This window comes from Muscardinus avellanarius, assembly GCF_963383645.1.
Source record: "Muscardinus avellanarius genome assembly, chromosome: 21".
NCBI lineage: Eukaryota > Metazoa > Chordata > Mammalia > Rodentia > Gliridae > Muscardinus > Muscardinus avellanarius.
The window spans coordinates 24,319,154-24,341,332 of record NC_137807.1 but is presented as its reverse complement, the minus strand read 5'-3'; the positions used below and the strand labels follow the sequence as shown (position 1 = coordinate 24,341,332).

Here is a 22,179-nt window from a genome sequence, read left to right as displayed (position 1 = left end):
GGTTGGCGAACCGCGATCCTCTGGGATTGCAAGCGTGCGCCACCATGCCTGGCTTTTCCCATTTACTTTTCAAGAGAGAAAAAGCAATAGCTGTTTTGAGGGAAAACAATTTTTTTTCAGTACTGGAGATTGAACCAGGGGGATTCTACCTCCAAGCTCTACCTTCAGCCCTGTATTTTCTTTTTTTTTTTTTCTTTCTTCCTTCCTTCCTTTCTTTCACAGTACTGGAAATTGAACTCAGGGGCATTCTACCTCCAAGCTAGCTATACCTCAGCCCCATTTTTAAAAATTATTTTATTTGAAACAGTGTCTCACTGATTTATAGAGGGCCTCACAAGTGGCTGAGGCCGGCCGCAAACCTCCCGTCTCCGCCTCCCAAGTACTGGGATGACCAGTTTGCACCACCACATCCAGCTGATAAAAATAAATCTTAAGTAGAAGGTAAGCACATGAAATCAGCACTGCATTTACAGCAATAACAACAATATTATGAACAAGCTAGACGTGGTGGCGCACGCTTGTCATCCCAGTACTTGGGAGGCTGAGACAGGAGGATCGTGGTTCAAGGCCAGCCTCAGCTACTTAGGCCCTTTACAACTCAGTGAGACCCTGTTTCAGAATAAAGAATAAAAAAATCGGGCTGGAAGTCAGGCCTGGTGGCACATTCTTGCAATTCTAGCATTTGGGAGACTGAGACAGGAGGATCGCAGGTTTGTGGCCAGCCTCCGCTACTTAGCGAGGCCCTCCGCAACTTAGTGAGACCGTTTCAAAATAAAGAATAAAAAATTGGACCAGGAGTGGAGCTCGGAGGTAGAATGCCCCTGGGTTCAATCCCTAGTACCACAAAATAAATAAATAAAAAAAAATCAGGCTGGGGTGTAACTTGGAGGTAGAATGCCCTGGGTTCCATCCCCAGTACTGTGAGGAGAGAGAGAGAGAGAGAGAGAGAGAGAAGGGGAGGGGAGGGGAGGGGAGGGGAGGGGAGGGGAGGGGAGGGGAGGAGAGAGAGAGAGGGAGAGAGAGAGAAGGAGAGGGAGAGGGAGAGGGAGAGGGAGAGGGAAGGCCTTTTGGGGAGTTCAGGGTTCTCTTCTTCCAGGGCACTCTCAGAGGGGTGGGCTAGAGGAGGTACATGAGTTTGATGTCAGTTCAGTCGTCCCGCCCTCCTGGTGGTCTGGTCAGGCTGACTGGGGTCCTCATTAGCTGACTGACAGATAAGCTGGAGCGTCCTCAATTATAGGTCTCTCAAAATATACCTGTCTCTTTATCCTGCGCAGGTCAATTCTAGTTTCTTTCAGTTAACTCTGGGATCTACAGGTTTCCCAAGAGGAATTTGGGAGAGTCTGGCCTGGGAAAAGAATTGGTTTGTGGACTAGAGGCTGAAGCACTTCAGGTTGAGGGTGTGTGTGTGTGTGTGTGTGTGTGTGTGTGTGTGTGTGTGTGTTACTAGGGATGGAACCCAGAGGCTTTCTACCTCTGGTCTACACTCCCAGATGTATTTTATATTTTCTTGGGAAACGGTCTCACTGAATTGCTGAGGGCCTCGCTAAATAGCTTCGAACCTACACAATCCTCCTGTCTCAGCCTCTCAAGCGCTGGGATGACAAGCGTGCGCCACCACGCCCTGGCTAGCTCCAGATTCTTATATTCTGCTTTCCCTTCTTATCTGTCTCCTTTCTACCTTATTTCTTCTATCCTACACCACGCCCACAAATAGTATCTTTTGCAAGTCTGGTTTCAGTTGGGCCTTTGCTCAGGTCCAGGGTCCCACGCAGGCCCTGCGATGTTCAGAGGAATTAACATTAATCACCTGGCCAATGGGCACTTCAAGGGCGCCAGGCGCAAGGGCGGGGCCTCTACGCCGCCTGGGAGCCTGGGAGCCGCAGCCGAGCGCGGCCAGGTCGGGCTCTGCCCAGGCCCCGAGAGGACGGTGCTCCGGGCCTGCGGGGGCTCTGTCTTCGGCCCCTCCTGGGGGTAAGGCTGGGGCCACCGGGCCGAGGCTGTGCACGGGGTGGGTTCCGTGCAGAACCGAGGGCGCGGCGTCCGGGGCGGAGGATGCGGCTCCAGCCCCAATTCCTGGGGAGGACGGCGGGGCGCGGCGAGGGTCGCGTGCGGGCCGGGTGCAGGGGGCTGGCCGGGATGACCCCACGCAGGTTCCCTTTTGGTCTGCAGGGACGTCCTCGGGCTCAGCCGGCCAAGGAGTGAGCTGCTGTTCAACCTCGGCGCTGCGGGAAGGGAGGGATGGAGGAGGAACTGCAGCCCGATGCCCGGCCGGGACCCCAGGTGAGCCGCCCCCACCCCGCGAGCCCCCGCGGCCCGGCGCCCTCCCTCCGCCCAGCTCTGTGCACCCTGCGCCTGCGCCGACTCGTCCGCGTACTCTGATCGCGGATGAACGATGCTGCAGCCCTCCGCTCATCAGACTGCAGGCGACACTCACTGCGCCTGCGCACTCGCTTTCCCCTGCGAGTTTCGCCGCGCACACTCCCACTGCGCGTGCGCCCTCCCCAGCGCTCGGCTCGCAGCAGTCGCGCCCCCTCCCTCGGCGCGCATGCGTGCTTCCGTGCGCCGCGCCCCAGTGGCTGAGGTCTCTTAGGGCGACAGCGAGTCTCAGGGTCCAAATTCCACAACTCTCGCCGCCCAGGCGTGGGAGAGATAATGAGAGATGCCACCCTTGAAGATTTAACGGAGGTGTCCCGGTGTGCCAAACTTCTTGTGCTTGTATATACAGACGAGTTAGGAGCTGGGTGCAGAGGTGCACAAGCAGGTGTTCACGCCCAGGGATGGCCGGTGGGCCGCTGCGAGGTGCCAGACCCAAGACCTCCTGGTCTAGCATGCCCTCCGCCTCCAGCGGTGATGCCCTCCTGGTCCTCCCGTGGCGCCACCTCCCACCTGTGACCCTTGCCCGCCCTCACTGCCCCACCTCCAAGTTCTTCAGCTCTGACCTGGCGTCCTGCCCCGGAGGACTAGGGACAGCCAGGGGGGACACCCACGCAGCCCACCACGTCGGGGTCCCCCCCCCCCCGCCTGGCCTGGCTGCCTTCGGAGGCGCGGGACATTCCCTCGCCGCCTTTGGGTCTTTGTGCAGACCAGCTGTCCATTGTGCAAGTGTTCGAGCTACGTGTACCCAGCCTGCGGTGGGCATAGCCACTTCCAGGGCCAGACAAGAGGGCGACTCCGGGGTGAAAGGGAAATCAGACTAAGAAATAGGGGAGATCAAACTAAGACAGCAAGACAGGATCTTTCCCGTTTCTCCCCCACTTCTCTCCCCTTATCCTGCTTGTGCTGACACCACACTTGTGGTTAACAAAGGGAGAACTGTGCTCCAGCTGCATAGCCGGCTGACCTCGACAGTTACAACCTGGAGGGAGCCTTGAGACTAAACTAAGGATGCAGACGTGCTTGAAGCTGGATCCGGTGTAAGGATCACTGTATTCTTGGAACAACCACAAGGTTGCTAATGTTTGCCAAACCTTTATTCCTTTGTTTGTAAGACCTATAAAAACCCCTGCGCCCAAAGCTCGGGGCTCTCAGCTTCTGTTCAGCTTTGCTGATCATGCTTTGAGCCCCAGCATGCTGGAAGAATAAAACCTTTGCTTTTGCATGAAGAGAGTGGCTTGGGGTCCTCCTTGGTTGTCGCGCGGGGCGCCGATCTCAACAGGGGCAGAGCTGGCACAGAGACCTGGCACCTCCGCCGTCTCTGCTGCCTCTTGTGCACCTTGAACCCCCGCACCCCTTCTCTTAGCCTAACTGCGCACGAAGCTGGTGGGGGCTGAGAAAGCTCAGCCAGATTCCTGGGTACAGCCACTGTTGGAGAGTGTTTCCCTGGGGGACCCTTGGGACCCAAGAGACTTGCTGCGCTGGGTCCCCAGCTCCGGACTTGTCCCCCAGAGCCACAGCGGCGCCTCGGGCAGCTGGGGAAGGAGGTCTGGGGGCTGCTCTCCAGCACAGAAAGATGTTGGCAGAGGAAGGAGCAGTGCAGGTGGGCCAATGTCCTGGACCCAAAGTAGGAGATCCGGCTTCCCCGGCTGCCCGCCTTGCCACAGGACCCCCATGAGCCTCGGCATCCTCTCTAAAGAGCGGAGACACTGGTGCCCGGTCCAGATAAATGACCATGGGGTGGTTGGTAGGTGTGGGCCCGGGAGGAAGGGAGATTGCCGCGGCCACTGAGCCCCGTGTCTCCTCAGACTCGCGCGAGGGTGCTGCTCCTGACGGTCTGCGCGGCTGGCGTCGGAGGAACCTTTCAGTTTGGCTACAACCTCTCTATCGTCAACGCCCCCACCTTGGTGCGTGCCTCCGTGGGCTGCAGGCTTCGGCTCCGCGCCCTCTTAGGGATGCTTCCTCCCAGGTGTCCGTCTGTCCCTCTCACAGGTTTAGGCAGAGCTCTGCACCCTCCCGCCCACCCCTGCGCCCCTCCCAGCAGGTGGCTCCTAGGGGAGGTCACCCTATGAAATTTTGCTTCCTCTCGTGGAAAGAAAGAGGCTGGGTGCAGTGGTGCACTCCTGTAATTCCTGTATTTCGGAGGCTGAAATAGGAGGGTCACAGGTTCAAAGCCAGCCTAAGCAATTCAGTGAGGCTTTGGCAACTAGTGAGATCCTATTTCCAGATAAAAAGTAAAATAGGATTTGGAGTTGGAATGCCTGTGGGTTCAATCCCTAGTACAGAGAGGGGGGGGGGAGGAAGGGAAGGAAGGGAGGAAAGAAAGGAAGAGAAAAATAAAAAGAATATCTCACTAAGTTGCTGGGGCTTGTCTCAAACCTGCTATCCTCCTGTCTCAGCCTCTGTGGTACTGGGATGACAGGTGTGTGCCACACGCCTAACTGACTTGTGGAATTCGAGGTCTAGGTAGTGTCAGAATTGTATTAAATCCTAGCACGCCTAGCTGGTGTGCAGGCAGCTGTGGAACTGCTCAGCATGGAAGGACCCCATGACGCCTTCGCCATCAGCAGTCTGTGTGAGCCTGGTGTGGTGACACGCCTGCAATCGCCATTCTTAGGAGGCCGAGACAGAAGGATCACAGGTTTGAGGATTCGAGGTCAACCTCTACCACTGAGCAAAGCCCTCACAGCAACTTAGTGAGACCGTGTTTCAAACTAAAAACTCAAAGAGGGTGGGAGGTGTGGCCTGGAGGTAGAATGCTCCTGGGTTCCACAAAATTCCCCAGTGGCACACAACAAAAGAAAGTTTCGGGTGGGAGTCATGGCGGCCTGGGCTCAGCGGTTCATCCCTGCCCCTCAGGCAGGGGTATTGCTCCAGGGCCTAGTGCCTAGTGCTCAGATCCTGGAGGGAGGAGGCTATGGCCTCAGCCCTGGAGGCTGACCAGCTTCTCTGCCCTCAGCACATTCAGGACTTTTTCAACACCACATGGCGGCTGCGGACGGGCGGGCCACTGCCCGGGCACCTGCTCCTGCTCCTGTGGTCCCTCACAGTGGCCCTCTACCCCGTGGGCGGCCTCTGTGGGGCGCTGCTCGCCGGACCCATGGCCATCAAGCTGGGCAGGTGAGTGCTCCCTGTGGAAGCCCCGGCCCCCGTGAGGGGCACCCAACCTGCTGGTCAGGAAAGCTGGGCACCGGCTGCCAGCCTCCTCCTCCTCCTGCCCAGCCTGCGGCTCCTCCTCGACGGGACGGTCATGTTTTCCAGGAGGGTCGGTAGAGTTCTGCAAGGAGAGGGAAGCCTCCTGGCTTCTAGGTCCACGGACGCCAAGGACAGCTATTGGATTTTTATTTTTATTTATTATTCATTATTTTTGGTGGTACTGGTGATGGAGCCCAGGAGCAATCAACCTCCAAGCTACATCCTAAGCCTATTTTATTTTATTATTATTACTATTTTTTGAGGTACTGGGGATTGAATCCAGGTGCCTTCTACCTCTGAGCTACATCCCCAGCCCTATTTTTTATCTTTTATTTTGAAACAGGGTCTCACTAAGTTGTGCAGGGCCTTACTAAGTACCTGAAGCTGGCTGCAAACCTGGATCTTCCCGTCTCAGCCTCCCAAGTACTGGGATTACAAGCATGCGCCGCCACTCCTGGTTTATTTTTATTTTGAAACAGGGTCTCACTAGGTTGATAAGAGTCTCACTACTTGCTAAAGCTGTCCTCAAACCTGCCATCCTCCTGTCTCAGCCTCCCAAGTACTGGGATTATAAGCGTGCACCACCATATCCTGCAAGCTGTTTGAGCTTAAGTGAGTATTTTCTTCCTGTTTTCTGCTATCTCCCTATGCATGTATCTGATGCAGCTCTTGGGTTGCAAACAACAGAAACTATTCTGGCTAACATAGTCAAAAATTGCAATAACCAGCTGGGCATGGTGATACACACTTTAATCCCAGCATTCAGGAGGCTGAGATAGGAGGATCCCAGATTTGAGGTCAGCCTCAGCAACTTGGTAAAACTCTAAGCAACTTAGCAAGACCCTGTTTCAAAATAAAAAAGGCTGGAGGTGTAGCTCAGAGATAAATTTATTATTAGCGCCTTCATTTTACAAAGGATATGGGGGAGAGCAATCCTTCATCTAAAGGGGAAGACAAAATATAAATTCAGTGCCAGATGTGGTGGCGCACACTTGTAATCCCAGCATTCAGGAAGCTGAGACCAGAGGATCACGGTTTGCGGACAGCCTCAGCTACTTTGAGGCCCTATGCAACTTAGTGAGACCCTGTTTCAAAATAAAGAATAAGAGCCAGGCGTGGTGCGCACGCTTGTAATCCCTGCGCTTGGGAGGCTGAGACAGGAGGATCGCGCAGGTTCGAAGCCAGCCTCAGCTACTTTAGTGAGGCTCTCAGCAACTTAGTGAGACCCTGTTTCCAAATAAAGTATAAAATGGGTCTGGGAGTATAGCCTGGAGGTAGAAAGCCCCTGGGTTCTACCCCAGTACCACCAAAAAAAAAAAAAAAAAAAAAAATCTATGATTTCAAACTCTGGAAGTTACTCTCCTTTTTGTTGGAGAGGGGTGGGGACCATAAACGTCAAGGTGTGCCACCCAAGTACAATGGCTTGAGGGCATTTCAGTTCCCAGCACTTACTTTGAAGCAGTGTATAGGCACGTGCGCGCGCACACGCACACACGCACGCGCACACACGCGTGCACGCACGCACACACACACACACACACACACACACACACACACGGCGCTGCTTCGAGGTGGTCGGTCCCAGTTGCAGACCTCTGGCTTGTGCTTCTCTCCCCCAAGGAAAAAGTCCCTCCTGGTGAATAACGTCTTCGTGGTGGCCGCAGCGACCTTGTTTGGCTTCAGCCGCAAAGCGGGCTCCTTCGAGATGGTCCTGCTGGGGAGAGTGCTGGTGGGCGTCAGCGCAGGTACCTGGGGTGGGGGACGGCGCGCCGGCCGCGGTCCGTCCACTCAGTGCGCCCCCTTCCTTGATTCATTGGCTGATCCTCCAGGCATGTGCATCCGCGGCACAAAATGATTAAATATGGTTTACTTTAAGACTCCTATAACTCAAGTTGGCAGTGGGGTGTCGCTCAGAGGCAGACTGCCCCTGGGTTCCATTCCCAGTACCACACACACAAAAAAGCAAATAAATAAAACGGGGCTGGGTCTGGTGGTGCACACCGTCATCCCAGGACTTGGAGGCTGAGACGGGAGGCTCACAGGCTGGAGGACAGCCTCAGCAAGTAGTGAGGCTCTCGGCAACCTGAGAGACCCTCTCAGGGTTTCAATGAGACCTTATGTCAAAAACAAAACAAAAAAAATAAAGCCAGGTATGGTGGTGCACGCTTGTACTCCCAGTACATGGAAGGCTGAGACAGGAGGATTGCAGGTTTGTGGCCAGCCTCAGCTACTTAGTGAGACCCTGTTTCAAAATAAAGAATAAAAAACAGAGCTGGGGGTATACCTCAGAGATAGAATGCCCCTGGGTTACACCCCCAGTGCCAAAAAAAAAAACAAAATAGGGCTGGGGGTGTAGCCTGGAGGTAGAATGCCCCTGGGTTCTATCCCTAGTAACACATGCGTGCACACACATGCGCGTGCACACGCGCGCGCGCGCACACACACACACACACGATTTATATAACTAGATTTTACATGTGTGGGTGAGGGTACTATGGGTGGAATACAGGGCTTTCTAATTGCTGGCTACACCTCCAGCCATTTCTTAAATTTTGAAACAGAGTCTCACAGAATTGCTGAGGGCCTTGCTAAGTTTTTGAGGCTGGCTGGCCCTGAACCTGGGATCCTCCTGTCTCAGCCTCCCAAGCACTGAGATGACAGGTGCGCACCACCATGCCTGGCTCTTATTGTGGCCTGGATTTCACTGTCTTCATAACTAAGAATATTGAGCATGTTTTTGTGGGGTTTTTTGTTGTTGTTTTTGTTTTTGGTGGTACTGGTGTCCCTAGAAACCCTTCTACCTCCGGGCTACACTTCCAGACACCTATTTTTTATATTTTTATTTGGAAACAGGGTCTCCTAAGCCAGCGAGGCTGGCTTCAAACTAGCGGGATACTCCTGTCTCCGACTCCCAAGCGTGGGGATTACAAGCGTGCGCCACCAAGGCCCTACTTCTTAAAGGTGCACAGCACCTCCCAAAAGTCTTGGAACCAAGCCTTCAACCCATGAGCTCTGGGGGGACAGTCAACATTCAAACTGCTGCAGACTTTTACACGTAGAAAGACCCAATGAACATTTGTACTCTGGTGAGGGACCGGGGTGGGAGTTGATCTGGGGAAGATGACTTCTCTCCAGGAGTCCTGAGGGGGGAGTTGGGATCCTTTCTGGCCCTTTAGCAGGTGAGGTGCAGCCCCTCGGAGTGTGGAGTGAGAAAGTGGTCCTCGGTGCCAGGATCTGACAGACAAGGGGCTAGGTGGTGCCGAGGGGCGGGGGAAGACATGCCAAGCGCCCTGGGGGGCGCGGTCCCTCCTGCTTGCTGATGCGCCCTCTGCCTGTTCCAGGAGTAAGCATGAATATCCAGCCTATGTACCTGGGAGAGAGCGCCCCCAAGGAGCTCCGAGGAGCCGTGGCCATGACCCCAGCCATCTTCACAGCCCTGGGGATCCTGATGGGACAGGTGGTTGGACTCAGGTAAGCACCTCTTGGGAGGCTGAGACAGGAGGATCCCAGGTTCGAGTATAGCCTTAGCCAGTAGCGAGACGCCGTTTCAAAGTCAAAATAAAATAGGGCTGGGGGTGTAGCTCAGAGGTAGATGCCCACGGGTTCAATCCCCAGTATCACAAAAAAGGGAGGAAAATAGCTGAGTATAGGGCGCAAGAGAAGTGGCGTGCAGAAAGACGTACACCAGGAAACGCATGCGCGGATGTTGGCATCACATCCAGGCTTCCTGGGACGGATCGTTGAAATGCAGCAATAAAAACGATGAGGGGAGCGTGTCCTGGTATTTGCAGAAAGGAGGCAGGGGCAGAGCTTGGGTGCTGGGCGCGGAGCTGCTGCGATGGGCGGGGTGCAGTCCCACCCCCCTTGGTCCCTACCTGGGTGAGGAGGGGCTTGAGGTTGGGACCCAGACCTGGATAGGCAGAGGCAGAGGCAGAGGCAGCGCCCCGCCTGCAGCCAGCGGGGAGGGAAGGTGCTCAGGCCCCGGCCTGCCCTCTGCTCCTGCAGGGAGTTCCTGGGGGGCCCACAGGCCTGGCCCCTGCTGCTGGCCAGCTGCCTGGTGCCCAGCATGCTCCAGCTCGCCTCCCTACCCTTCCTCCCCGAGAGCCCGCGCTACCTCCTCATCGACCGTGGGGACGCCAGGGCCAGCCAGGCAGGTGAGTCCCTGCCCCTGGGTCGCTTGTCCCGGGGTGAATCTCATCAGAGCACCTGGGTTCACATTTCTTATCATTATTATTGCTTAGGTATCGAGATTGAGCCCAGGGCTGTTCTAGCTCCAAGCTACACTCTCAGCCCTATTTTATTTATTTTGGAAATGGGATCCCGCTAAGTTGTGGAGGCTGGCCTTGAACTTGAGATCCTCCTGTCTCAGCTTCCCAAATACTGGGATACCAGGTGTGTGCCACTGCGCCTGGCCAAACTCTTTTTTTTTTTTTTTTTGCGGGTCAGGGCTGGGACCCAGGGGCGCTCTACCTCTGAGCTACACCCTCAGCCCTATTTTTATTCTTTATTTTGAAACGAGGTCTCACTGAGTTGCAAAAGACCTCACTAAGTAGCTGAGGCTGGCCTCTCACCATGATTCTCCTGTCTCAGCCTCCCAAATGCTGGGATTACAAGAGTGCGTCACCAAGCCCGGCTTGGCCAAAGCTCTTTGTCAAGGGGCTATCCATCCTAAACCGTAGGGCAGTGGGGGGTCTCTGCCATACACGAACCCCGGCGTGGTATACAGAACCTGCCACCCACATATTCACGCACGATGAGACACCCGGGCAAAGACGTGGCCTCGCCTGCCCAGTGGCAGTGGGTGGAGATCGTCTTTGCGGTTACATACAGCTATACTAAGGACCCCCAAGGAACACTTGCAAAAGCCCTGGCTTGAAACCAGAATCATCTACTCCATCTTTTACTATTCACTGGCTGGTGGCACCCCTCTGCTGAGCCCAGCTGAGCCAGGTCAGGGCCGAGCTCGGCTGGCCTGGGCTGGAGCCGGTAACTCTACACAGGTCCTCTCTCTGCTGTCAGTACGGGGTGGGGGCGCCTAGGAGCACTCTCAGTGCGATGATGACAACGGGGCCACAAGGAAGCAGACCCGCCCGCACGAGGACCTTCCAAGCCTGAGGATGTTCCAGTGGCCCAGGCTCCTGAACTGTAGCCCTGGCGGGGGAAGCCGTGGCACAGCTCTGCACAGAGGGCTTGGGAGCAGGGAGGGACGGCGCCCAGGAGTGTGCTCCTGTTTGCCACTGGGCTCCATCCTTCTCTTTCCCTCTCCCTTTCCTTCCTTTCTTCTCCCCCACCCACTTTTTTTTTTTTTTTTTTTTTTGCAGTACTGGGGATGGAACCCAGGGGCATTCAACCTACCCCAGCCCTTTTTATTCTTTGAAACAGGGTCTCACGGAGTTGCAAGGGGCCTAAGTTGCGTCCACTAAGTAGCTGAGGCTGGCCACGAGAACCCGGATCCTCCTGTCTCAGTCTCTCAATGCTGGGATCACAAGCGTGTGCCACCACGCCCGGCTTCCTTCCGACCTCTGAAATACTCTTCCTTTCCCTTCCTCCCTCCCTCTTTCCTTTCTTCCCTTCCTCCCTCCCTCTTTCCTTTTTTTCCCTTCCTCCCTCCCTCTTTCCTTTCTTCCCTTCCTCCCTCTTTCCTTTCTTCCCTTTCTTCCCTTCCTCCCTCCCTCTTTCCTTTCTTCCTGTACTGGGGATGGAACCCAGGGCCATTCTACCTCTGAGCTACACCCCCAGCCCTTTTTTTAAATTTGAAACAGGGTCTCTAAGTAGCTGAGGCTGGCCTTGAACCTACTGATCCTCCTGGCTCAGCCTCCCAAGTGCTGGGATGACAGGCGCATGCCACCCCGCTAGGCTGAACACCCTTCCTTTCTGTTTCTTTCCGTGACACCTTCTGAAGAGAGCATCAGAAAACGAACAGTTTTTGGAGGTTGAGCAAACTTCTCAGCTCGCTTTCAGTCTCTTTTCATCCAAGCTGACAGATCTTTTGCCAATATCGCCTTCTCAAAACCAACGTGACAGCCGGGCGTGGGGGCGCACGCTTGTAATCCCTGTGCTTGGGAGGCTGAGACAGGAGGATCGCAGGTTCATAGCCAGCCTCAGCTAGGCTGGGGTATAGCTCAGAGGTAGAATGCCCCTGGGCTCAATCTCCAGCGCCACCAAAAATAAATAAATAAAAACTGTGAGCGCTGGGCATGGTGACTCATGCTGACTCATGCCGTCCATCCGGTACTTGGGAGCAGGTTTGAAACCAGCCTCAGCTATAGCGAGGCTCAGCAGTGTAGCAAGATCCTGTTTCAAGCCACGCTGCATACTTGTCATCCCAGGACTTGGCCTGCTGAGACAGGAGAATCAATTGCAGGTTCAAGGCCAGCCTCAGTGACTTAGTGAGGCCCTCTGCAACTCAGTGATGTCTTAAAAAGAATGAAAAAGTAGGTCTGAGCGTGTAGCTCGGTAGATGACCTTGAGTTCAATTCCCAGAACCACACACCCAAAGAAAGATTTCTTTATGTATCTGGTTTACGTGCCCAGAAAGAGAGGCGGCGGGGGGGGGGGGGGGGGGTGAGGGCCGGCTGTGGGCGAGGCCGTGCTCAGCCCCCTCCCGCCTCAGCGCTGCAGCGGCTCCGGGGCGCCCTGGACGTGGCGGGCGAGATGGCGGAGCTGGAGCAGGAGCGGGCCGCTTGCGGGGGCCGGCGCACCCTGCGCCCCTGGGAGCTGCTGCGGGACCCGGCCCAGCGGAGGCAGGTGCTGAGCCTGCTGGTGCTGGGCAGCGCCATGGAGCTCAGCGGGAACGACTCGGTGAGGCCCGCCCGCCCCGCACCCTGAGCTCCGGGCTGGGAGGCTGGTGGCGGGAGGCTGAGGGGAGGGGTCGGCCTCCCCTGGCCCATCCTAGGTGTACGCCTACGCCTCCTCCGTGTTCTCCGAGGCCGGGGTGCCCGAGGGCAAGATCCAGTACGCCATCCTGGGCACCGGGAGCTGCGAGCTGCTGGCGACGGTCCTGAGCGTGAGTTTGGACGGCGCCCCCACCAGCCATGGGGCCATGGCACCCCAGCTCTTGGGAGGCTGAGACCCAAAGATACAGGGTTGGAAGCCAGCCTCAGCTACTTAGTGAGACGCTGCTTCAAAATAAAACATCAAAATGGGGCTGGGGCTGTCCGCCCAAGGTATAATGCCTCTGGGTTCCATCCCCAGCACCACGCACACACAAAGAAAAGGGAGGGAGACGAGAATGTGTGGACACCAGCCTGCATGCATTGCGCACCTGTTTGCTGGGCAGTCCTTCCCCATCCCAGATGACACGAAGCTGGAACTGATGCAGGTCCTCTGGGAAACTAGTAAAGTCAAACTCTCCTAAGTCATGCCTGCCGCCCACCACGAGGCCCCATTGCCTGCCCCCAGCCCGGACACCTGGGTGTGAGGCCCCCATCGCCTGCCCCCAGCCCCGACACCTGGGTGTAAGGCCCCCTATCGCCTGCCCTCAGCCCCGGGGACCTGGGTGTGAGGCCCCCTATCGCCTGCCCTCAGCCCCGGGGACCTGGGTGTGAGGCCCCCCCATCGCCTGCCCCCAGCCCGGACACCTGGGTGTGAGCCCCCCCACCCCATCGCCTGCCCCCAGCCTGGACACCTGGGTGTGAGCCCCCCCCCCATCGCCTGCCCTCAGCCCCAGGGACCTGGGTGTGAGGCCCCCCATTGCCTGCCTTCAGCCCCGGAGACCTGCGTGTGAGGCCCCCATCACCTGCCCTCAGCCCCGGGGACCTGGGTGTGAGGCCCCCCCCATCGCCTGCCCTCAGTCCCCGGAACCTGGGTGTGAGGCCCCCCATCGCCTGCCTTCAGCCCCAGGGACCTGGGTGTGAGGCCCCCCATTGCCTGCCTTCAGCCCCGGAGACCTGCGTGTGAGGCCCCCATCACCTGCCCTCAGCCCCGGGGACCTGGGTGTGAGGCCCCCCCCATCGCCTGCCCTCAGCCCCGGGAACCTGGGTGTGAGGCCCCCCATTGCCTGCCTTCAGCCCCAGGGACCTGGGTGTGAGGCCCCCATTGCCTGCCCTCAGCCCCGGGGACCTGGGTGTGAGGCCCCCCCATTGCCTGCCCTCAGCCCCGGGGACCTGGGTGTGAGGCCCCCCATTGCCTGCCCTCAGCCCCGGGGACCTGGGTGTGAGGCCCCCCATTGCCTGCCCTCAGCCCCGGGGACCTGGGTGTGAGGCCCCCCATTGCCTGCCCTCAGCCCCGGGGACCTGGGTGTGAGGCCCCCATCTCCTGCCCCCGGCCTGGGGACCTGGGTGTGAGGCCCCCATTGCCTGCCCTCAGCCCCGGGGACCTGGGTGTGAGGCCCCCATCGCCTGCCCTCAGCCCCGGGGACCTGGGTGTGAGGCCCCCATCGCCTGCCCTCAGCCCCGGGGACCTGGGTGTGAGGCCCCCATCGCCTGCCCTCAGCCCCGGGAACCTGGGTGTGAGGCCCCCATCGCCTGCCCCCGGCCTGGGGACCTGGGTGTGAGGCCCCCATCGCCTGCCCTCAGCCCCGGGGACCTGGGTGTGAGGCCCCCATCGCCTGCCCTCAGCCCCGGGGACCTGGGTGCGAGGCCCCCATCGCCTGCCCCCAGCCTGGGGACCTGGGTGCGAGGCCCCCATCGCCTGCCCCCGGCCTGGGGACCTGGGTGAGGGTCTTTGCTGAGCCTCCTTCCTTTGCAGTGTGTGATGATTGAGAAGGCTGGCCGGCGGGGGCTGCTCATAGGGGGCTACTCCCTGATGGCCTGCTGGGCGGGCATCTTCACAGCCGCCCTGTGCCTGAAGGTAGCTGGGGGGGCGGCGGTGGGGCCTGGGCGGGGTGTGACTGGCCTCACCCACCCCATCTGCTGCAGGGCGCGGTCCCCTGGATGCCGTACCTGGCCGTGTCCTGCATCTTCGCCTTCATCCTCAGCTTTGGCATCGGGCCCGGTGAGTGGTCCCCAGGCCTCTGGTCCTCGAGTTTTGCTGAACCAGTAACAGGGTTATGGGCTGCCGTTGGGCGGTGTACAGCAGGGCCCGGGAGGGAGTGGCTGAGAGCACTCAGGGGCGCCGTGCAGATGGCCCAGGGAGAGAGGCAGGGCAGGGAGCCTGGGGAGACCTCTGTCCCCTCCCGTGCAGCCGGAGTGACTGGGATCCTGGCCACAGAGCTGTTTGACCAGCCGGCCCGGCCTGCCGCCTACATGATCAGCGGAGCGCTCATGTGGACCGCGCTCTTCCTGGTCGGGGTCGGGCTCCCCTTCATCATGGTAGGCCTGCTCTGCGCCCTGAGCGCCATCTCACGCCTTTCACTGAGCACAGACAGGGAGGCCTCCCTCTGGGGACACTGAGGCCGGGGCAGGGGCTTGTGTAAGCAAAGGGGACTCGAGCTGAGAGGGGTCACACCTGGCCTCAGGAGGCTCTTTCTTAATTTAATTTTACTTTGTGCCGAGGATTGAATCCAGGGCTATTCTACCTCTGAGCTACACCCCAGCTCTTATTTTTGTTTTTTGCATTACTAGGGGTTGAACCCAGGAACATTCTACCTCTGAGCTACACTCCCAGCCCTATTTTTTTAAATATATATAATCTTAATTTTTTTTGTGTGTGTGGCACTGGGGTGGAACCCAGAGGCTTTCTACCTCCAGGCTATACTCCCAGACCTATTTTATACTTTATTTGGAAACAGGGTCTCACTAAATTGCTGAGAGCCTCACTAAGTAGCTGAGGCTGGCTTCGAACCTGTGCGATCCTCCTGTCTCAGCCTCCCAAGCGCAGGGATTACAAGCATGCGCCATCACGCCCGGCTATATATTTTTAATTTTGAAACAGGGTCTTACTAAATTGTGGAGGGCCTCACTAAGTAGCTGAGGCTGGCCGAGAACCTGTGATCCTCCCGTCTCAGCCTCCTAAGTACTGGGATTACAAGTGTGCACCACCACACTCAGCTATTTATGTCATTTTGGTACAGGGTCTCCCTAAGTTGCTGAGGCTGGCCTTGAACTTGCAATCCTCCCATCTCAGCCTCCTAAGTACTGGGATTACAGGTAGGATGACAGGCGTGTGCTAGCTAACATGCCTGACCTCAGGGGTCTCTCTGAACTCCCAGGAAAGCCTGTCCAACTTCCTCTACATGCCTTTCCTTGGAGTCTGTGTCTGCGCGGCCATCTATACTGGTCTGTTCCTCCCTGAGACCAAAGGCAAGACCTTCCTGGAGATCTCCGAGGAGCTACACAGATGCAGGGGGGGCCAGCGCCCCACACAGAGCTGACGGGAGGTCATCCTGTCCACCGAGTTCTAGCTGTCCAGCTGCCCCTTGCTTCCTGCATTCGCTCGTTCCTGCAGACCTACTGTGTGCAGGCATGGCTCCTGGTGCTAAGCAGTCCGTGGTAAGCCAGACAGGCAGGATGTGGCACCACCTGGTACTCCCCATCTAAACGCAATTAACTGGCAAGAAATCAAGAAAAATATGGCAAACTTAAGATAGGCTGAGAGAGGAGGATGGCAGGTTCTCAGGATAGCTTCAGCCACTTAGTGAGGCTCCCTATAACTTATTGAGACCCTATTTCAAAATAAAGAATAAAAAATAGGACTGGGGGGTATACTTCAGAGAATGCCCCTGAGTTCAAGCCGCAGTACTGCAAAAATTAAAATAAATAAAAAATAAAAACTGGGGGGTAGCTTGGAGGCAGAATGCCCCTGGGTTCAATCCTAGTATCAGAATTTTTTTGAATAAACTTAGGAAGATGGAGTGGAAGAAAAATACAAGGGGAAGCTGGGCATGGTGGCGCACGCTTGTAATCCCAATACTTGGGAGGCTGAGACGGGAGGATCACAGGCCAGCCTCAGCTACTTTGGCCCTCTACCACTTAATGAGACCTTGTTTCAAAATAAAGAATAAAATAGAGCTGGAGGTGTAGCTCAGAGCTAGAATGCCACGGGGCTCCAAAAGAAAATGTCAGAAAAGGATTTTCTAAATAATTTTTAAAATCAACTTTACTGAGGTAATTTACACGCAGTCACACATATCCATTGATGAATTTTGACAGCTGTACACACCCCTGACATACTACTGTAATCAAGACAGACCACTCCCATCACCCGCAAAGCACCCTCATGCCCCTTGGCCATGAATAACTCCAAGCCTCTGGGGCCACACACCTGTCATCCCAGGACTTGGGAGGCTGAGGAAGGAGGATCACAGGTTTGAGGTCAGTCTCAGTAAGTAGTGAGACCCAGTTGAAAAATACAAAACAAAAAGGGCTGGAGGCGTAGCTCAGAGGCAGGACACCCCTGGGTTCAAGAAGCCACACACCCCCAGGCAGCCACTGCCACGTTCACATCCCTCAGGTTTCCTTTTTTGGAATTTGGTACATTGCCTATGTATGCACTTGTGTGCCTTGCTCTGGACGAGGCTTTTAAAATATGTGCACAACATCCTTTGTGTTGCTAAGGATGTATCCATGCTGTGTGGATATACCATGATTTGTTTGATTCTTAGTAATTGTGAATAAAGCTGCTATGACTATTCCTACACATGTCTACAGACGTCTGTGTTCACTTTTGGGGGAGGGGTCCTGGGCATTGAACCCAAGGGCAGTCTACCTCTAAGCTATACCTCCAGCTCTATTTTATTTTTAATTATTTATTTATTATTTATTTATATATCATCGATCCTGCATAATCCTCCTGTCTCTGCCTCCCAGGTGTGGGGATTACAAGCGTGCGCCACCACGCCCGGCAATAATCTCCTTTTTTGTGTGTGTGTGGTACTGGGGTTCCTGGAAGCCCTTCTACCTCTGGGCTACACTCCCATGGGCTACACTCCCAGACCTATTTTTTAACTTTATGTGGAAACAGGGTCTCTTAAGCCAGCGAGGCTGGCTCCTCCGAACCAGCGCGATCCTCCTGTCTCTGCCTCCCAAGCGCGGGGATTACAAGCGTGCCCACCACGACCGGCAATAATCTCCCTTTTTAAAGGCCCATAAACCCTAATCACATGTGTGAAGGGAGTTTTGCCATGTAACATAATACCCTTACAGGTTCTAGGAACTGAGTATGGGCATCTTTGGGGGTCAGGAGGTGGTAGACATACAGCAGTGGCCAAAAAGGGTCGTTCTACCCCAGCTCCTGTAGCCAGTACTCTAACGCAGCTGCCACCCCGTCCTGATCCCGCTGTCCCGGCGGTCTTTATGTATGCATCCATGCATCTGTACATGCGTGCACCCGTGCATCTGTACATGCATGCACCTGTGCACCTGTACACGCATGCACCCGTGCATCTGCACACGCACGCACCCGTGCACCTGTACGCGCATGCACCCGTGCATCTGCACATGCATGCGCCTATGCACCTGTACATGTATGCACCCGTGCACCTGTACACGCATGCACCCGTGCATCTGCACACGCACGCACCCGTGCACCTGTACACGCATGCACCCGTGCATCTGCACATGCATGCGCCTATGCACCTGTACATGCATGCACCCGTGCACCTGTACACGCACGCACCCGTGCACCTGTACACGCACGCACCCGTGCATCTGCACATGCATGCACCTATGCACCTGTACACGCACGCACCCGTGCACCTGTACACGCACGCACCCGTGCACCTGTACACGCACGCACCCGTGCACCTGCACACGCACGCACCCGTGCACCTGCACACGCACGCACCCGTGCATCTGCACATGCATGCACGCATCCTGCCAGGCTTAGCCAAGGTCTCTAGCAGCGGGGCACCTGCCCCGTGCTGAGCTCTCCGCGGGGGAAGAGGGGCAGATCCAGCCCAGCCCAGTGGGGCTTCTTCGAGATGAAGCTGGCCTGGAGCCGACTGCGGTTCGCCCAGTTCGGGGGAGCGCCGCGGCTGGCAGCTGATTGCCTCTGACCCTCAGGCCTCTGGTCTTGCCTCCCGCCTCCCGAGGAGCAGGGGTGCAGGGAAGGCTCCCGACGGTGTCCCGCGCACGCACAGCCTCGCCATCTCACACTCAGCCCCCGGGGAGGGTGGCCCAGGAGCCTCAGGAGCCCAGGACTCGGCGAGCCAGGCGGCCGCCGGGCGTCCTCGGCGTGGGCGGGCTGGGGCAGCGGCCATCTGCCCCGTTACCCGGCATGGCGCCTGGGAGTAGATATCAGTGAGTACGTGAAAGGACTTCCAGAAACGGGGCGAGGCAGCGACAGGCGGATTTCTGAAACCCTAGGAAGAACGATCTTTAGGGATGCAGGGACTCCACAACCCCACGGAGGGGCGCTAGGACCCCGAAGAGCCGCTGACGCCCGGCGCGTGGAGCCTCGGCCGGGTGACGTCACACGCAGGCGCAGGGACGCAGCCCCAGCCTCGCGGGGTGGAGCCTCGGCCGCGGTGACGTCACAAGAGGCGGAGCCCCATCCCTCCCAGCCCACGGGGCGGGGACGGCGGCGCGGTGACGTCACACGCAGGGACGCAGCCCCAGCCTCGCTTAGTTGAGCCTCGGCCGCGGTGACGTCGCCGGAGGCGGAGCCCCACCCCTCCCAGCCCACGGGGCGGGACGCCGGCGCGGTGACGTCACGGGGCGGGGCCTCGGCCGCCTGAGGCGCGCGGGCCCCGGCACGTAGCGCAGGTTCCTGGCTCGGTCGCCGCGCGTGTCCTGTGCCCCCGTCCCGGCTCCGCCGTCGCTCCGCCATCATGCCGATGTTCGTGGTGAACACCAACGTGCCCCGCGCCTCCGTGCCGGACGGGCTGCTCTCCGAGCTCACCCAGCAGCTGGCTCAGGCCACCGGCAAGCCGGCCCAGGTTGGCGGGAGCGGGCCGGGGGGAGGGGCGGGCCGCGGGGTGGGGGGCGCGGCGCCCGGCCCTCACCGCGCCTCCCCGCAGTACATCGCCGTGCACGTGGTCCCCGACCAGCTCATGGCCTTCGGCGGCGCCAGCGACCCCTGCGCGCTCTGCAGCCTGCACAGCATCGGCAAGATCGGCGGCGCGCAGAACCGCACCTACAGCAAGCTGCTGTGCGGGCTGCTGGCCGAGCGCCTGCGCATCAGCCCCGACAGGTGCGGGCGGGGGCGGGCGGGGGGCGCGGGCGGGCGGGGGCCGCGCGGGCGCCGCCGCTGAGCTCGGCTCCCGTCCCGTGCAGGATCTACATCAACTACTACGACATGAACGCGGCCAACGTGGGCTGGAACGGCTCCACCTTCGCCTGAGCGCCGGCCCTCCCGCGCCGCCCGCAGTGTTCCTCGCTGGCCCCCGCCAGCGAGCCCATCTCCAGATCAGAAATAAAAGGATTTGAGACCACGCCTCAGTCCGCTCCTTGGCGCGCGGGGGTGGGCACTGGGACTGGGAGTGAGGCCGGGAGGGCCGCGCCGGGGTCAGCCAGGGTGGCCAGCCTGGCGGGTCGAGGCCCCTGCGTGCCACCTTCAGTGCTTGGCGGCATGTTGGGGTCCGAGGAGGTAGCCGCCCTACCCAGGGCCACAGACCCAGGAATCATTTGGAAATCTGAGCCTCACAGTCAGTTTTGGGGTTTGCCCTGCCCTGGGCTGGAACCCAAAGCTGTGTTCCCACAAGGGTGGCCGGCTGCTGCCGCCTGACCAGTGCTCCCGCTTCTTGACCTGGAAAATTGCTTGTTCCGGAACTTCGGTTGAGGCCAGGGTGGGGCGGGGCACGGGATGCAGGGTTCCAGCTACACCACCCTGCCCGTGCCAGGGTGGACTCTGCTCCCCCCACGTGTCCAGGCCCCCTCCACCTCCACAGCAGTTCCTGGAGAAAACACCGGGGGAGGGGCCGTGGCACAATTCGTATTTTGTGTATGGTTCTAGAAAGCTGTCGGATGGCTCCTCACAGTCGAAAGCGTGTGTGGTGCTGAGGATTGAACCCAGAGGCAGTCTACCTTCAAGCCACACCCCCAGCTCGTTTGTATTTCTCATTTAGCAACAGGCTCTTGCCACGCTGATGAGCCTCACGGTTGCAGAGGCTGCCCTCCAGCCTGTGGGCCTCCTGTCAAGCTGCCAAGTACTGGGATACAGGGGTGCGCCACCACGGCCCAGGGTTCCTCACCACCCCACAAGCCTGCGGCCCACTCTAGGATCTGTCGCAAGCCTGGAGCCAGTCTGGCAGGGCCAGCCTTGTGTCTTCCCCTGAAGGCAGGGCTGTCTCCGCCCTCCCCTCTGTCCAGTGGGAGAAGTCAAGACTCCGACAGCAGCCTGCAGAGGGGCTCCCATCAATGTGCGCCCAGTGCCTGGGGGCTGGCCTGGGAGGACTCCTGAGTTGGGTTGAGAGGCCCTGCTCTTCCTCAGCCTCCCCAGGGCAAGGGCATCCTCCAAGAAGGGCTTTGTTTATTATAGTACTGGGGATGGAACCCAGGGGCATTCTACCTCCAAGCTACAACCCCAGTCCTATTTTTTTATTCTTTATTTTTGAAACAGGGTCTCGCTGAGTTGCAAAGGACCTCACTAAGTAGCTGAGGCTGTCCTCGGACTGTATCCTGTCTCAGCTTCCCAAATGCTGGGATTACAAGCGTGCGCCATCATGCCCGGCATAAAGTACTATTTTAGGAAGTTGGTGAAATCTAAGTGGTTTGTTCCTGAAAGCGGAGGGAGCGAGGTGCCGCCTGTGCCCGGAGACCTCGAGCCTTAGTTCTGTCAGGAAATGCCGGGCGGCCCTGTGTGTGTGTGCATGAGGGCGCTGGGCGGGCACAGGCCCAGCCCCTTCCCCGTACCCTTGTAGGTGAGTGTGTCAGCAGTGGAAATTCACTGGGTGGGGCCAGAAAGCTCTGGGTGCCTGGCCTAGGCCGGAGGCAGAGCTTAAGTCACTGGCAACTCTAGAAGCACCAGCCCTGGGTGCTTTCCACAGGGTCCACGCCCCCTCAGCACCGTCTGCCGGGCTGGGCCGGTTCTAAACAGCTGTGTTCCTCAGTTTCTGGAGTCCTGGCCCTGGGGGTGGTGCCAGCCCAGTCCATTACCTTGTCCTGGACCACAGGAGCTGGGCGGAGGGGAGGGGTGATGTTTAGAAAGAAGAAGGAGAATCCAAGCTCAGGACAGCAGGGCCTGGTGGTGTGATGTCAGTACTTGGGAGGCTGAGACAGGAGGGTCGAAGGTTCGAAGCCAGCCTCAGCAATTTAGAGAGGCTCTCATCAACTTAATGAGACTCCAGATAAATAGAATTGGGCTGGGCATATACCTCAAATAGAATGCCTCTGGGTTCAATCCCCAGTATTGCCCCCCCCAAAAAAAAACTCAGATAAAACATCACTTTTATTGCAAACTAAACCACTTTTTTTTGTTTTGCAGTAGCAGGGATTGAACCCAGGGCCATTTTACCTCCGAGCTATACCCCCCAGGTCTACCTTTAACTCTTTTTTTTTTTTTTTTTTGTGGTGCTGGGGGTGGAACCCAAGGGCTTTTTACCGCTGTGCTGTGCTGTACTCCCAGACCGAATTTATATTTTATTTGGAAACAGGATGTCACTAAGTAGCTGAGGCTGGCTTCTAACCTGTGTGATCCTCCTGTCTCAGCCTCCCAAGTGCGGGGATTACAAGCATGAGCCACCACACCCAGCTCTCTTTAACTATTTTTAGCTCTTTATTTTGAGAAAGGCTCTCACTAAAGCCCGGCATGGTGGCGCTCACTTGTAATCCCAGCATTCGAGAGACTGAGAGC

The 22,179-nt window shown here is 57.7% G+C and overlaps 2 protein-coding genes across 2 annotated transcripts; both read left to right on the top strand.

Annotated features, from left to right (window-relative positions):
- Positions 1–1,780: 1,780 nt before the first annotated feature.
- SLC2A11 (solute carrier family 2 member 11) lies at positions 1,781–15,820 on the top strand (the record flags this gene model as incomplete). The annotated part of the gene is made up of 14 exons (XM_080717820.1): positions 1,781–1,971; positions 2,170–2,280; positions 3,886–3,976; positions 4,182–4,280; positions 5,333–5,493; positions 7,189–7,313; positions 8,910–9,039; positions 9,574–9,722; positions 12,182–12,369; positions 12,464–12,574; positions 14,257–14,358; positions 14,427–14,502; positions 14,692–14,819; positions 15,659–15,820. 14 exons carry the CDS (start codon positions 1,781–1,783, stop codon positions 15,818–15,820), a joined length of 1,824 nt encoding a protein of 607 aa, XP_080573946.1.
- Positions 15,821–19,216: 3,396 nt separating this feature from the next.
- Positions 19,217–19,801, top strand: MIF (macrophage migration inhibitory factor; the record flags this gene model as incomplete). The annotated part of the gene is made up of 3 exons (XM_080717381.1): positions 19,217–19,324; positions 19,406–19,578; positions 19,662–19,801. The coding sequence occupies 3 exons, from the start codon at positions 19,217–19,219 to the stop codon at positions 19,726–19,728; spliced, it is 348 nt and encodes a 115-aa protein (XP_080573507.1). The 3' UTR covers positions 19,729–19,801.
- Positions 19,802–22,179: the final 2,378 nt, after the last annotated feature.